General features: G+C 33.8%; 3 protein-coding genes across 3 annotated transcripts; 2 read left to right on the top strand and 1 right to left on the bottom strand.

Annotated features, from left to right (window-relative positions):
* Positions 1–621: 621 nt before the first annotated feature.
* Positions 622–10341, top strand: LOC107367562 (protein bicaudal C homolog 1-A). The gene is made up of 6 exons (XM_015935275.3): positions 622–833; positions 965–1106; positions 1715–1972; positions 3039–4191; positions 6359–6584; positions 7316–10341. Exons 1-6 carry the CDS (start codon positions 689–691, stop codon positions 9934–9936), a joined length of 4545 nt encoding a protein of 1514 aa, XP_015790761.2. The 5' UTR covers positions 622–688; the 3' UTR covers positions 9937–10341.
* LOC107367564 (small ribosomal subunit protein eS17) lies at positions 4514–5157 on the bottom strand. The gene is made up of 2 exons (XM_015935276.3): positions 5076–5157; positions 4514–5006 (listed from the first exon to the last, which is right to left on the bottom strand). Exons 1-2 carry the CDS (start codon positions 5076–5078, stop codon positions 4626–4628), a joined length of 384 nt encoding a protein of 127 aa, XP_015790762.1. The 5' UTR covers positions 5079–5157; the 3' UTR covers positions 4514–4625.
* Positions 10342–10583: 242 nt separating the features above from the next.
* On the top strand, positions 10584–15009 carry LOC107367510 (uncharacterized). Its single transcript, XM_015935212.3, has 3 exons — positions 10584–11085; positions 11468–13594; positions 13926–15009. Exons 2-3 carry the CDS (start codon positions 11788–11790, stop codon positions 14582–14584), a joined length of 2466 nt encoding a protein of 821 aa, XP_015790698.1. The 5' UTR covers positions 10584–11085; positions 11468–11787; the 3' UTR covers positions 14585–15009.
* Positions 15010–15015: the final 6 nt, after the last annotated feature.

Consider the following 15015-nt stretch of genomic DNA (forward strand, 5'->3'; position numbering starts at 1 on the left):
AACTTTGTAATGATACTAAAGAAGCTTTCAGGAAACATTCATGAAGGAAAACTACTTTCAACAGCTTTCAATAATTTGTAAAAATATGAAATTGAGAGTGAATTTGCAAGTTAATTGTTTCTGATCAGATCTGAAAGGCTTCATTTCATCGATTTGAAAGTCAAGAACAATTAAGGGTATACAGCATTTTGGAAATTACTTTATTAGTTAAATCATTTAGGGAAATTAAAGAACCAAAGTGAATTTCCTAAATTGCTTTACTATAAAAATTTAAAAATTTATTGCAATTTTTAATTTTCTCAGATTTTCCTGCTAACTTTAGTTTTGAGATTTGCAAAATAAAATTCAGTTTTATCATCAATTTAAGAGTTTCTTCAAAATAAACGGAATGAATCGTTAAATTATGTATTAAAATTGCTGTGGAAGCTAATTAAGTAATAATTCAATTAGCATAGTTAATCAAATTGAAAGCCGGTTCTCAAGTTAGAAGACGAAACCATTTAAACTTACATCCCTATTATTTGACAGATGGATGGAGCCACTGTCTATCATATCGTCACTTTTTCTCACCAAAACCAAAAATTAGCTGTGTATTAAAAATAAACACATCATGATCCTGAACAATCTCATATTTTTATTTATTTAAATGGATTTATTTATTTGTGATTGATTGTAATTTAATAGTAGAATGACATCTAACGTCTCCAAAGAAAGTGCACCATCTTCACAGTTATCCAATGACTTGGAATCAGATAAACCTACTGATGAATGGATAAACAATTGGGGTTTTCCTTTGGATCAACTGTTCAAAGCAGCAACCAAATTTTTTAAAGGTAGGTTGTTTTAAGTTTCAATCTAATGATTTACTCATTTGATTCACACTTGACCTTAACTGTTACTAGATGAGTGTTGTTGAGCTCTTTAATTTACAATATTCTCTTTCATTTCTCCAATGTTTTGACAGAAAATGAGGGTAAGGTTCTTCACCCATCATATGATGAACGTAATCAATTTTTAGCTCTGGTTTTGCTGGTTAAACATGGACCTTTTGATGTGTCTAAGGCTTCACCATTAGGAGCCCTTGATTTTGTTGGAAGAGATCGAAGGTAAGTTAATATCAACCTGGAAATCATTTCTAAATCATCTTATCTCATCCGCAATCACAGAACAATTGTCTAGGATCTACAGCTACTCCAAGAAAAGGATCTATGAAAAAATCGCATTTATTAATGTAGTTTAGTGATATTCAATCTGATTATCAGCTAATAGTGATGAATAGACAGTTAGCTTTAATATTTATCGCATATGTTTCAACAATGTGTTTCTATTTTCCCTTGCAATGCCAGCATTTTAACCAATATTCTGATCAATTTTAACGTGATTTTTTCCATTCCCGTCATTTCAATCAAAATATTTTCAAACACCTTTTCTTTATTGTTCATGGCAAGTTTCTATTTCTCAATAACATATAACCTTTCTGTTATCAAGTTTAGCTTACGTATCTTCTCCGTAGCTAAAGATTGCATTATAATTTTATCGTGATAAGTTGGAATAATCCTCCAACCAACCGGTCTTCATAAAATTGAAAGTTTGACAGTTGACTAGTTTTTGACAGAAAAAAATGAAAATTTCTCTTACAGTATTCTATGTTTTACAACATGTTTTTCATCTATATTTTTTCTCATTTTTTTGGATAATCTTATTTCTTTTACAGACAAGCTTGGACAGACCTAAAGGATATGAGCAAAGAAAAAGGAATGAGCAGTTTTATACAACTTCTTAATACATCATGTCCATCTTTTAAACCTTACATCGAAGCGCATAAACGAGAAAAGGAAGAAAGGGAAAAACAACGGATAAAAGAAGAGGAAGAAGAAAAAATTAAGAAGCAAAAAGAAGAGGAGGAAAAAATCAAACAAGAAGAATCCGAAGTCAAACGTCCAGAGGAATATTTTTTACAGGAAGAGCAAAGGTACTTTAATTTTGATTTCATCCATTAACCGGTCATAACTTGCATAACACCAGGCGAAATGCTAAGTTCTTTTGACTGTCAATTAGCAAATTCACAGGAAATCACTCAAAGTTAGTTAAAAGATCATTAGTAGAATCCGTAATTTATTTTCATCGTTATTTTTGGTTTGGATTCAGAATAGCTAAACACATTTGAAAGAGCATAAGAACAGCGAAATTCAAAAAATATTTTTAAGAACGAAATGAGAGATAGCTTAGATGAGCTTTACTCAAACGACTTTTGCTATTTTGATTTTCGCTGTGCTGAGTTTTCCCCTTATTTATGCTCCTTTAATTTACCTGGAGGCTAATACAATAGGAATTCATCATCCACCACATTATCGACTTGAAAGTTTTTCGCTCCATTACCAAGTTTTTTTGTTTAATGATCATTATAGCATAAGTTTATTCACCTCAAGTTTATTTCTTCAGTTCATAAATACTCCATTCTAAATGAAATTGTGAAATAATCAAATTATAGTTCAATTCTAGTTTTTTCATTGCATTAAAATTTTAACACCGGTTCATTTATTACTTTTTTGTCATAAAAGTTTCTGGAATGATTTACATGCATTATCTCCGTTGACATGTATTAAGGAACTCTCAATTCTACGCGGACTCAGTTCATTCGAGAACAGTTTCAGTCAGCAAACTGAGTCTGTCGATTCGATGGATTAATCTTGTTTATCCATCTGAAAGATGATTTCGCATCTTTTCTCATCCATCTCTTAATGTTTTAACAAGTTGTAGCTGGACAAAGATTTAACATATTTACTCCTCTTTAATTAGAAATTACAGTTTCACCTTTAAATATCGTTTTTCATTTATTGAAAATACATCAAAAACCATTGTTTCACCTCGTCAAAGCTTTGAACAGTAATTTTTTTGATTGTTGCTGTAATGTTGAGTTTGTATTACTTACTGGTGGAAAATGCTAGTCGCCATCTTTGCTTTGAAATCATTCGTTTTCCACTGAAATAATTTTTCTTCAAATAATTCTAACAAATAATTCTTTTCTTTCATTTCAGACGTGCCATAAAAGAAGCTCTTAAAAAGCAAACATATGAACAGTTTAAAGATTATGCTGAGAAACAGTATCCTAACGATCTAGAGCAACAAGATATTTTAATTAACAAACTTCAAGAGCAACACTACGAGCAATATATGCAACAAATAGTCCAACAGAGATTAATAAGTGATTTGATGAACGGTCGATCATCAACCTCCTCTCCTCCTTTATCACAAAATTTTGAATCTCCTTTGTTGTCTAAAGAAGATTCTCTCTCTTCTTATCAGTCAACAACTGGTTATACCGCTAATTCGCCTTCCACGTCTTCTTCGCAATCAGGAATCTTGTCAACCTCGTCGTCTAGTGGATTTCATTCATCACCATCATCTACTACATCAGCATATTCAGCTTCGTCCAATACTATAAAAACAAATAGCTTATCTCATAGTACTTTTCAAGAGGTGTCTGGTGACAGATCGACAACTATGATTAGTACAATAGACGAACAAAGTGCAGATCATCATTCGTCTCAAGAATTTAATCAAAACCAATCAAGTGACAATAATAAGATCGAGAAAGCTAAAAATGGTGATGATGCATTTGATGACGATGATGATGATGTTAGTGGTCCAGAAGATTATGATTCTATTGAATCACCTCAAATGTGGACAAATAAAGATATTAAAGGTTTTAAAGAAGCTATTCGTCAAATTAATGGAGATGGTATTATTAAAGTTGGACATGGGGAAATTGTAACCGTTCGCGTTCCAACACATCCAGATGGAACATGTATATTCTGGGAGTTTGCAACAGACACTTATGATATTGGGTTTGGTTTATTTTTTGAATGGACCAAAAATCCTGGGACTCAAGTTTCTGTTCACATTTCTGAATCAGAAGATGAGGATGAAGAAGATGAAGATGAAATTATTGGACCTGCAATGGGAGATAATGTTTCGACGGACCCTGAAAAAGGTTCTCATTCTAAGTGCATTAATTCTGATGAATTCCCTACTTCCATGATTGTACCTATCTATCGCAGAGATTGTCATGATGAAGTTTATGCTGGAAGTCACTCTTATCCCGGGAAAGGTGCATATCACCTTAAATTTGACAATTCATATTCACTTTGGAGATCCAAGACTCTCTACTACAGAGTATATTATACCAAATGAATTTAACCGCCATCATTTTAGCATGGAAAACAAATTATATTTCATTTACTAATTTAAATCAATTTTCCAAATTGTACTGATCATTATTGGCAAACCAAAATGGTTCAGGTTAATTTCTAAATTTAAATCAAATTCAATTTAAATATGTTAAAATTAATAACTTCTGTATCTATTATCTGAACGACAAAGTATTTTGTTCGCAAGAAGCTTATGAATACTAACCAGTTAAATAAAACTGTTGTTTTAAGCTTTAAGCACATATAAAACGGTATAAATTTGCTACGCGAATCAAACAGAAAAATTAATTGATTAAAAAGTCTTGTTTCAAGTCCAAAAGTTTTAATCAAGATGAATCTTAAAGACACAAAAAAAGTATATGTCCATATTAGACGGTACAGTTGTTATTGTAGTTATTATTATTATTATTTATATTAACCTTTGTACACAGTAAGGTTAGTTTGTTGAAGTCTTGGAATAGTATCCATACTCATCATCTTTAACATTTCCATAGTATCTGGGTCAGCTTCAATAACATCTAAATCAATTTCAGAGACTTCAGGTACATAATTGTCACGACGTTCTCTTTCTTCTTCTTGAAGCTTGATACTGATTCCTCGGACTGGTCCTTTCTCGATACGTTTAATTAAATGTGTAACGAAACCAGCAATCTTATTCCTAAGTTTTTTGCTAGGAATTAAAGCAATTTCCTCACATATTCTTTTATTAGTATGGAAATCCGATGATAATCTAGTGTAGTATTTTTCAATGATAACACGTGAAGCTTTTTTGATTGTTTTGGTACGAACACGACCCTAGAATAGACAGAAGCACATATTAGTTAGCAAATTGAGAAACATAATTAATATAGACAATTAACTTACCATGATTGTAGTTAAATTAACTAAATTAAATCAACACAAACCAAGAAACTTGCAAAAACCAAACCGAACAACGGAAGAGGAAGCTGACTTTTAGGGACCATCAATATATAACTACAACTTGGAAGATAAATTTGTGCAAATGGGTTGAGCTTAATTTAAGCGCCATTTACAAATCCAAATTTTCAAATTTGTATTTCAATAAAAGACAATTTTTGCGAATTAACTAATAATTAATAATTTTCCGTTGAGAATTTATTAAAACAAATAAATTCTCATGACTCTGTTAGATTTTCTAACCTAATGATTAACCAATGGCAAATTGCAAATACAAAATGCTGATAGAGAAGCGTAAATGGAAAATAAAATTCAATTGAGAAGAAAGATTGAAATTGTAATTAGGATTGGTCATTGTTGCTGTGTAAATGCTGTAATAATTGAGTTGAAACCTTGATTGACCCTGATCAAATTTGATTGGATTCAGTAAAGGGCAAACCTTTCAACAATACCAATTGCGTTCGGCATTTTTGCCAATTCCCAAGATAGTTAAATTGGTGAGATAAGAAAAGTATCTTTACCTTACCAATGGACAGGAAAAAAAGAGAAAAGGTAAAAAAAATTGAGAAAAGAATAAAAAAAATGAATAAAGAGACTGGTAAATCAAAAAGGTGGGCTCTGTACATTGTTAACTGATTAGTTATTTATTATTAAGATGAACTAACTTTAATCTAAGTTTTTGTGTGTTAAATATATAAAAGTGTCTACCATTTAATTTCCTGACCAGAAGTCTTAATTGTTTCTCATGGTAGGAAGAAGTGGAGCTTATGACTCGAAAACTATTATTATACCTAATTTTGACCACATTTGTGCAATAGTAATTTGTTGTCTCTTAATTTCTTAATTATTCCGACACCAGCCAACCTTCATCATTTTTGTTAATTTACCCTTTCTCCTCCAATTTACACCTTAAATATTTATCTTTGATTGTTGTTTGGTCCATTTCTTCCTACTTTAAACCATCTTTTTGTTGTTTTTTTTTCATTTCCCTTTGGATTGTATTGTTTTTTTGTTATATTTGTAACTGCCTGTCACACCATCTTTAAATCACCACCATTGATCACCAAAGAATCTCCGTTTATCCCTTTATTTTGATCATCTTCATAAAAATTGAGAACTAATTGGGACCCTAGAAGGAAGCAAAGTCAATTAAAAAGAAATTTTTAGTTTTTTAAAACACAACCGACTCTCAAATCAGTTCTCAACACAATTCCATCAGCACTTAACAAACCCGATCTATTGGTTTCCGTAAGCTTGTCGTGGAGCAAATAAAGAATCTTAAACGTGTCTTGTCTGTGTTGACTCACCTTAAAAAATTTTCCATGGATTCAGCATCAATTGATTCAAATAGTAACACCATCGATGAAGCTAGTAACGTTAAATCTGAATCAACCAGTGGTTCATTTGAAGAACGAGTTAAAGTAGATAGGAAAAAGTTTGAACAGATTATAAACGGTAAGATTTTGAATCATTAAACACCAGGCGAGAAAGTAAAATGTATAACACTTTGAAAGATTGTCACTGATAAGAAAATGTTAAATTTGCTAACCTTTGTGTCAGCCTTTTGATAGTTTCACCAAGTTTACACTGGTTTACTTAACTTGCTTTGTTCTTCAGCTCGAGTTTATTCTATTTAGTTTATTCCATTTAACATGAAGTATCTTTTAATTTGCAATCCTAAATCTGTTGGTTTCAAATAATAGTGGAACAGCAATAAATTGCTAATTAATTCAGTTTAATTATTATTCAATAACAAACGACAATAGTAATTGAAAAACAACATTACTGTTTTAATCCCCTTAAAGGTTTCACATTGCATGTTTAGTTGAAGTCTTTTTTTCTAACCCCTTCTTTATTCGTCTTATTTTTTAATTGTTGGCTGCTTGCTAACCACATGTGCATTTTGCATTTTATATTTGTTTTTATTTTGATTATGTGATTTGTGTTAAATATGGTTTTGTGTCCACAATCATTTACTATGGTTCATGAACGCTTAGGTAATACATTTGGTCTACTGTTGATCCCTTTAAACCAGAACGATCATGTTCCTCAATGTTTCTTTGTGCTTTCATTTTTACAGTTAAACTACATTTTATTGTATTTTTTCGTAAATACAATCATGTCAATCATCTTAGTTTCGTTTAATTTTAATAATCCTTTATTTTATATATTTTTTCGCTTTACAGGCGAGAACAAAGAACTTGGATCTGCAGAAGAGTTCTTCAATGAAATCATGGCTGAAACAAATACCATTATCACATGGCCAATGAAATTAAAGCCAGGAACTAAATCTAAGAAGGATCCACATATCCGTATTACTGGTGCACAAGAAGATATATTGAATGCCAAGGATAAAATTCTTGATCACTTGGATAGTCGCAAAAATCGTGTTACCCTTAAAATGGATGTTGCTTATACCGATCATTCTCACATTATTGGTAAAGGTGGTCGATCCATTCAAAAAGTAATGAATGAAACTGGTTGCCATATTCATTTTCCTGACTCTAATCGGACCAACACCATTGACAAAAGTAATCAGGTTAGCATTGCTGGTACTGCACTGGGTGCAGAGCAAGCTAGATGTCGAATCCGGGAACTCTTACCGCTGAGCGTACATTTTGAGCTTCCCATCGCTGGTTACAATAAAATGGAAATGTTTGACCACACTTCACCAGCCATTCAAACAATTCAACAAACTTACGGTATCTCTATCAACATTCGAATAATTGGTAAAAGCAATGTTTTTGGAAATTTTGGTTCTTCTTGTGCCAGTTATGCATCCATTTCAGTTCGAGGTACCCGTGCTCAATGGTTAGCCATGAAACAAGGTATTGCGGTTTTGATTGAATATCTCTGTGGCCATCCTATGACCAACAACTCTCCTACTATACTTTTCACCTTGGTGATTGACATCGCTTCTCAACATCATTCTTTTGTTATGGGTCGAGGAAATGTCAACATTCGGTCTATCATGCAATCTACGGGTGTTGTTATTAATTTCCCTGATCCAGTAGCTGTTGAAAATACTACGATGACAACTCTTCATGGTTCCTTAACAGTTAGAAAATCAACTGTTATGATTAAAGGACCCTGCTTTGATTCTGTTGTCCTTGCATGGCAAGAACTTTTGGGCTATCTTCCACTAGTTCTTATTTTTGACTTGAAAGAAGGCCAACAGACGGATGCAGCTTTGATAACCCAATTGATGAAGGATTACGAAGTTACCATACTAATTAAACAGAAACCTAAACAAAATTCTGGTAGATGCATGACTGTTCGGGGAGCAGAACGTGATTCACGTATGCTTTTTGAAGTTAGAAGGCAAATATTGGAATTAGATGAGAGTGAAGTTCCTAATTGTTGTGATAAACATACCATTATGATGATGGCCAAACTTTTTTCTTCACTTATACCTCATTGTACCCTTAATCCAACAAGCATGATGACAATGAAGGGTGGATTTGGATCGGCTCTTAATCCCTCTGGTTGTTTACCTAATAATGGTGGACTTGGTGGACAAGTTAACGGGCTTCTTAACTGGCCATCTAATGATTACTCAAGTGTTGGCAATTTTCCAAGTTTTGCCGCTGCCGCTGCTGCTGCTGCCGCTTCAACTAATGTTCCTTCACAGTTAGGACCTAATGGATTTTTACAAGCCATGCTAGCTACTCAATTGACCAATTTTGCTGCTGCAGCAGCAGCCAATCAACAACAGCAACAGCAAATCTCTGCTCAACCAAATACTCCATCTTTTAACATTGATATGTTGAAAAATAGTTCAGATAATAGGAATGGAAATGGCTGTATACAATCCGCTCATAACTTGATGTCCACCTCAACAACACCTACCATGAATCAATCTTGTCTTACGACTTCCAGTATGAATTCACCCAATAGTGGAAGTGAAACTTCAGCTCCATCACCCCTTGATCTTTCCCCTCCACCTAACAGGAGTCTTTCTGCCATTTTTGGTAACTTTTCAGTCTCTGATAAATCAACAGCTTTTCCATGGCCAGAGCCTAGAAAATTGGATTACGACGAGCGTAAATATTTGGCTGCTAAAGCAGTTCGTGAAGCCAAACCAAAAGCAAGTGAACCTCGAACTCCGACCCCATCTTGGGCAGGATTTGGTTTTTCTAAATCAATGCCTCACGAGCTCCTTAAAAGTCGACTTGATAGTTGCCGTGCAACAGAAAAATTGACACCAGTCGAAGAGTCTCCCGATGAGCTTAACAATCCGAACAACAGTCTTCTCACTAATAGCTCTTTAACCAATGATATGTCTCTTCAATCGTCATTCTGGGAATCGACGAAATACCCAACTTCAAACGGATTAAAAACTTTACGTAAACAACAAAGTTTTGACTTTTCAACTTGCACTGGAAGCCTCTCTCTTGGTTCTTCAATGCCCTCCAGTTCTTCACTATTCAGTAACAGTTCTAACAGTAGTAGCAACCTATTTGATCCCATCTCCTCCTCCTCACGAAGTAAATCGGGCAGCATAAGCTCAGGCTATGGTAGTCCAGCGAGTAATAGTCTCGATTTAGCGGAGGTCTTAACCCGTTTGGGCCTTGCAAAGTATATTGATTATTTTCAACGTGCTGATATCGATTTTAATACTTTCTTAAATTTTAACGACGCCGACCTCGAAGAACTTGGTATACCTTACTTTGGACGCCGGAAGCTATCAAGTGCTATACTTGATTGTAAACGAGCCCTTAGGGAACAAGGATCACTTTCACCGTTTAACCATTTTGAAGCTGCTCCGGGCGCAGAGAGAAGCCGAAAAGTGAAGAACATTGTTTAGAAATTGAATTATTCTCGTTTTCACCTTAAATTTTTTATGTGTTAACCTTAACCCCTTAACCTTGTTTTCAACATGATTGAATAAATGATTTTAATAATAAACTTTACCATTTACTGGTTAAAAAAGTTGAACAATTTTGTAAACAGGTAGATCAATAAGCAAAGTTAATCATCATTCGCTGATGATATACCTGAAGAAAAAAGAAATAATTGTAAGCCTAAATTAGCATTTATCTTGTTTCCTACATTTTTGTATGTTCCTACTTTTGTTTCATTATATTTGTTTAACTTTATCCAACAACAAGAGCAACTAATTAACAATTTGATCATTTAGAGATGCATGAATACTAACACATCAATCAATTGTTTATTTAATGTTTAGACATTAAAACTGCATAAATCGTCACATTTAGAGTATTTATTCGTATTTCACCTTGTCTCAGGAATAAAGTGATTCACTATTAGTGATTCAAATTTTTACCGTTTTTCGCTATTGCCATCTATTGTGATACCAGTTTGTTAAACAGAAGATGAATTTCAAACGCAAAAGAATGAGAAAATTCTGAGAAAAGAAATGAAATGAAAAACAAAAGCTTCAGATGGCAAAATAACCGTTTAACTTGAAGGCTCTAGGTATCGAGAAGGTTCAAAAATCAATTTTAAACGGCTCAAGTCTAAAGAGTTTATTCAAGATTAAATGTTCTCGTTTTATTTTTAAAGAGATTCACATTTGAATCTATTGGTGACTCTGGTTGTCATCAGTTTCCACCATTTTCCCCAGAAAGAAGCTGGGTAAAGCTATAAGAAGTTTAAAGTTTGGTAAACATATTAAAAGTTGGTTATAACTTGACCACATTTTCATTTGTCCAATACCATTTGAAGGCTGAACTTTCATCTTCACTGACCCTTAAGCAGCAAAGGCTACCGGTAGTTTCGTCAAGACAAGATGAAGGAAAACAAGTTCAAAGCTCAACAGTTCGAAAAGTAAAGTGTAGTAAAAGTACGCCATCTTCTGTTAAAGTGAATAGTCTGGAGGTCACGTGGTTGTTTCTCTTACTTTCTCATCTTTCTTTTAACTTTCGGCAAATAATTTTCTTGATTTTTGTTTCAAAATAGATCACTCAATTAAATTAATTAAAATCACTTTTGGGTAAGTAAACTTTCATCTTTCACCTTAATAAATGTCTCTCGTTCTATTTGTGTGTCCATTTCATTGACTTGAAAGTATTTTTATTTAGCCAAGTAAATGTATTTCGAGTTAAAGATTTAAAAAGAGAGAGTTAGACAGTCAGTAGACAGAGATCGTTTTTAGCCTTTTCAGTCCTTTCTTTTTACTCTTTCTTGCTAAATTTTTTAGTCAGATTTTGCAAAATCTTTTTTTCAAGAACCGGACAAGATTTGAGAATGATTGATTTTAGTTAATTAATTTCTCCATTTAACTCTTAAGTTTATCTAACAATTAAGTTACTTTACCTTGGTATTTGAATTATTATTGACCAGTGTTTTTTTGTAATGTTCATCTTTCTCTTTAGGTTTGTTTTGAATCGCTTTTCTATCAATGTACACGAAGATTGATAGTCAATTTGGTCTAACTGTTCTATAACAAGAACTAAAGTATACATCATCTTCTTCTCAAATTGATTTATCTCAATCAACTATATAAGCTACAATTGTTTCAAATTATATCAATTATTATTTCACCAAAAAGTCCTTTATCTCTTTATCGAGTTTCTTTCTCTCTTTCCTTTAACTCTCTTTTTTTCTTTCTCTTTCTCCTTCTGTTTCTGTTCTCCTTTCTTTTTATTCCTGCTCTCTCTCTCTTTATCTTTCTCTATGTGATTTTTATTTTAATATGTCGACTGTAGCTAAATACGAAGGGCCCTCTGCCCGACGTATCAGTGGTACTGCCCTAGCAGTACGGACTCTTTCTGGTCAAACTAAATTATTAGTACCTGTTTCTGCTGCAGCAGCCACAGCTAAAAAACATTCTCATCATAAACAAATCTTGGTTGTACCAACTCCTGGTGGTGGAGCTCGACTTGCTACTGTCGCCAACAGCTCGTCAAATTCTTCGCTTCTTCGCCATACACATCTTCACCCTCATCATAATTATTCCTCTTCTACCGGACCAAGTGGAGGTATGAAAAGAGATTCGCCATCTTATACTTATAACCGTGATGGTTATAAGTCAAACACTGCTTCTAGTTCAAGGTATATTGGTAACCATGATAACAGCAACAATAGTGCTATTGATACTGCACAATTACTCCGTCAGCAACAATTACAACAACAACAGCTTCGAGAACAGTATTTGAAATTGAAGAAAGAGGAGGAGATGATCCCCGAATGGAAAAGAAAAGAGGACTTTTTTGCCGCTCTAGGCCTTGTGACCAAGCAAGCTTTAAAAGAAATTCAAAATAAAAAATGTGAACGTAAACGTCGAACAACGGCTAATCCACAATTCAGTAATGCTGCTATTGAAGCTAAGCGAATCAATGCCATGGAAGTTGCTGCCAAAAGAGCTAAACGTAAGGAAATGGCCGCTGCTGAGAGACATCCTTCAGCTTCTACTTCTGCTCCACTTACTCGTATTGCCAGGAGAAATTCTCAGATGCCTATTGTACCCATTCAATCATCTTCTTTGCGGTCATCTCTCAGACCAACTACTTCCAATTCTTCTCAATCAGCTGGAACATCATCTTCGTCATCCTCCTTTCATCATAAAGCCATCTTTAGACAGTATCCATCTTCGCCCTCAACGAATATGACAGTCGCACCAGATAGAAGTCGTAATCTAGTTGAAAGACTCAAATCAAGGTACCAATTACACTCATCGTCATACCAATTTATCCCTTCATCAAACAATAGTAATACTTCTAATAACTCAAGATTGGTTAATCTCAGTAAAATAATAACAGCCAAGACTTTGCACAGTTGTTATTCCTGTTGTGAGGCTTGCGACCCTGACCTAGATGCAATTATGTTTTGTAAAGACTGTCCATGTTACTTCCATGCAACTTGTGTATCCAGTGTGGATGAAATTAACAAAACTAACACGGTACCTTGCCCTGGCTGTGATAAAGAAACATTTTTAACATTCGATGGTGTGAAACCTATTCCAGTTTTTGATCTCGACTCTAATGCAGAGAGAGGCACCAAATCGGAAATGGAAAAACCTATTATAGAGGAAATGGAAGAAGACAATGAAGATCCTGAAGAGGAAGAAGATGACCGCAACGTAGTAGAGCTTGATGATAATATTGTGAGAAACAGCTCTAATTCAAAGGTCCTAGCACATACCCTTGACGAAATTCAACGCAAAATATCAGATGGTAAAAAAAGGCAAATAATTGTGATGTCTAAAGCTGATTTCCTCAATAGTCAAGCAAACCTTCCGCATGTGTCAGTCAAAACTAAAGAGACCTTATTGAATCGAAGGAACGATATCTTAAAGCTCATTACCCAAGGTAAAAATCGATACTCTGATCTTACCACTACACTCAGTAACTTAAAAGAAGATAAAGTAAGACTACTGCAGGAGCGGGATAAAATTACGGATTGCATAAAGAAATTAACAAATGTTGTCAAATTGGTCAAAGATCCAGATGAGGAACCGCCGAGCGAAAATGATGCAACTAAACCATCCATTCCTTCTCAAGGTAAGATAAATGTTCCCATTCAGATTTTTAATTTGTTTATGTGGCTTAAAGCTTAAAATTCTTATTTTTTGCTTTAGTATCTCAATAACTTTTAAATAACGTTTAAATATCAAGCGTTCCCAATGTCACGTGATTATAGCCTCTATAAAAAGTAACTGTTGAGTAACTCTGTTCTTGTTAGGTTTTACTTTTGAATGGTATAAAAATTGACATATAGCTTGGGATATTTATTGTCTGACAATTTAAATTAACTTTTTATTGTTAAATCAAATTATTGTTTACAACTTCAATTATTTAATATACATTTTTATTTCTTTTATTTGCTTTTTAGAATCTTCGGAGAATAATACCAACAATAACAAAAACAACGAAACGACGCAAGAAAAGCCAACAGTTGAGAAGGCTGGTGGAAGTGAATCCTCATCTTCTGACGACGATTCTAGCTATTCCGATGATTCTGATGACGATGAAGACGACCAGGCAAATGCACAAAAAAAATCAGATGAAGGTCCTAAAGGATCACCTAAAGTAGTTGAAACTATAGACGAATCAAATTTAGAGGTTAGAATCATCAAGAGTCCAGAAAACAATGAAACAATTATGAGAGCACCAATTATACACGATGATGAAGACGAAAGCCTTAAGTCTCTTAAACGTCAAATTGATCAAGAGTTGTGCTCCATTTTGAAGAAACATAATACAAACTCTGATGAAAAGCAGCCTGTTGAGGTTGAGCAGAGCTCTTCTGAGGTACCGCAAGCAGAAAGTAGCTTTGTTGGCAATGAAGAGCCAGTTGTTTTCGATGAAATGAATATAAGTGATTTAAATCTTGGCGGTGACGAAGTACTTATATCAACTGAAGAGGACGAAAGCAACCTTGTGATTATTGGTAATGAACCAGTGACTTTAGAAAAATGTAGCCAATTCGATGACGAAACTTCAGCTGCCGTTGCCTCTATACAAGATGTATTGGACGCTGATGCTTTATGATTCACAATTACCAGTATTTCACTCAATTTACTTTTGGAAAAAAAACGTCTTCGCATACTTGCTGCTCTGACAATTAAATTCTACTGGTCACTCAACACTCTGTATGAACACAGTGAAAGTCTATTCTCGTCTCAATGAAAGGCATCTTGTTACCTAATCTATTTGTTTTTTTGTTTATGACCTCTTTACTCTTGTTTCTCTCTCAACTTTCTGCACAAAAGATGACAGTGACAGTTAATTTACACATTTTTCATGAATATACCGTGATCAAATTTTCATCTACAATGTGTTTTACTTCAGAATGAAAGATTAATCCCAACGTAAATGTTTTTTTTTCTTTTGAACTCCGATTTTTCATTTCTCATCTGCATTACACGGATATTTTCAATCATTTTTCGAATAAATAATATGGATTACTTGTGAAACTTTTG

The sequence above is a fragment of the Tetranychus urticae genome, chromosome 2 (assembly GCF_039701765.1).
Source record: "Tetranychus urticae isolate SD_2017Ah chromosome 2, NJAU_TeUrti_SD_1.0, whole genome shotgun sequence".
Lineage (NCBI taxonomy): Eukaryota > Metazoa > Arthropoda > Arachnida > Trombidiformes > Tetranychidae > Tetranychus > Tetranychus urticae.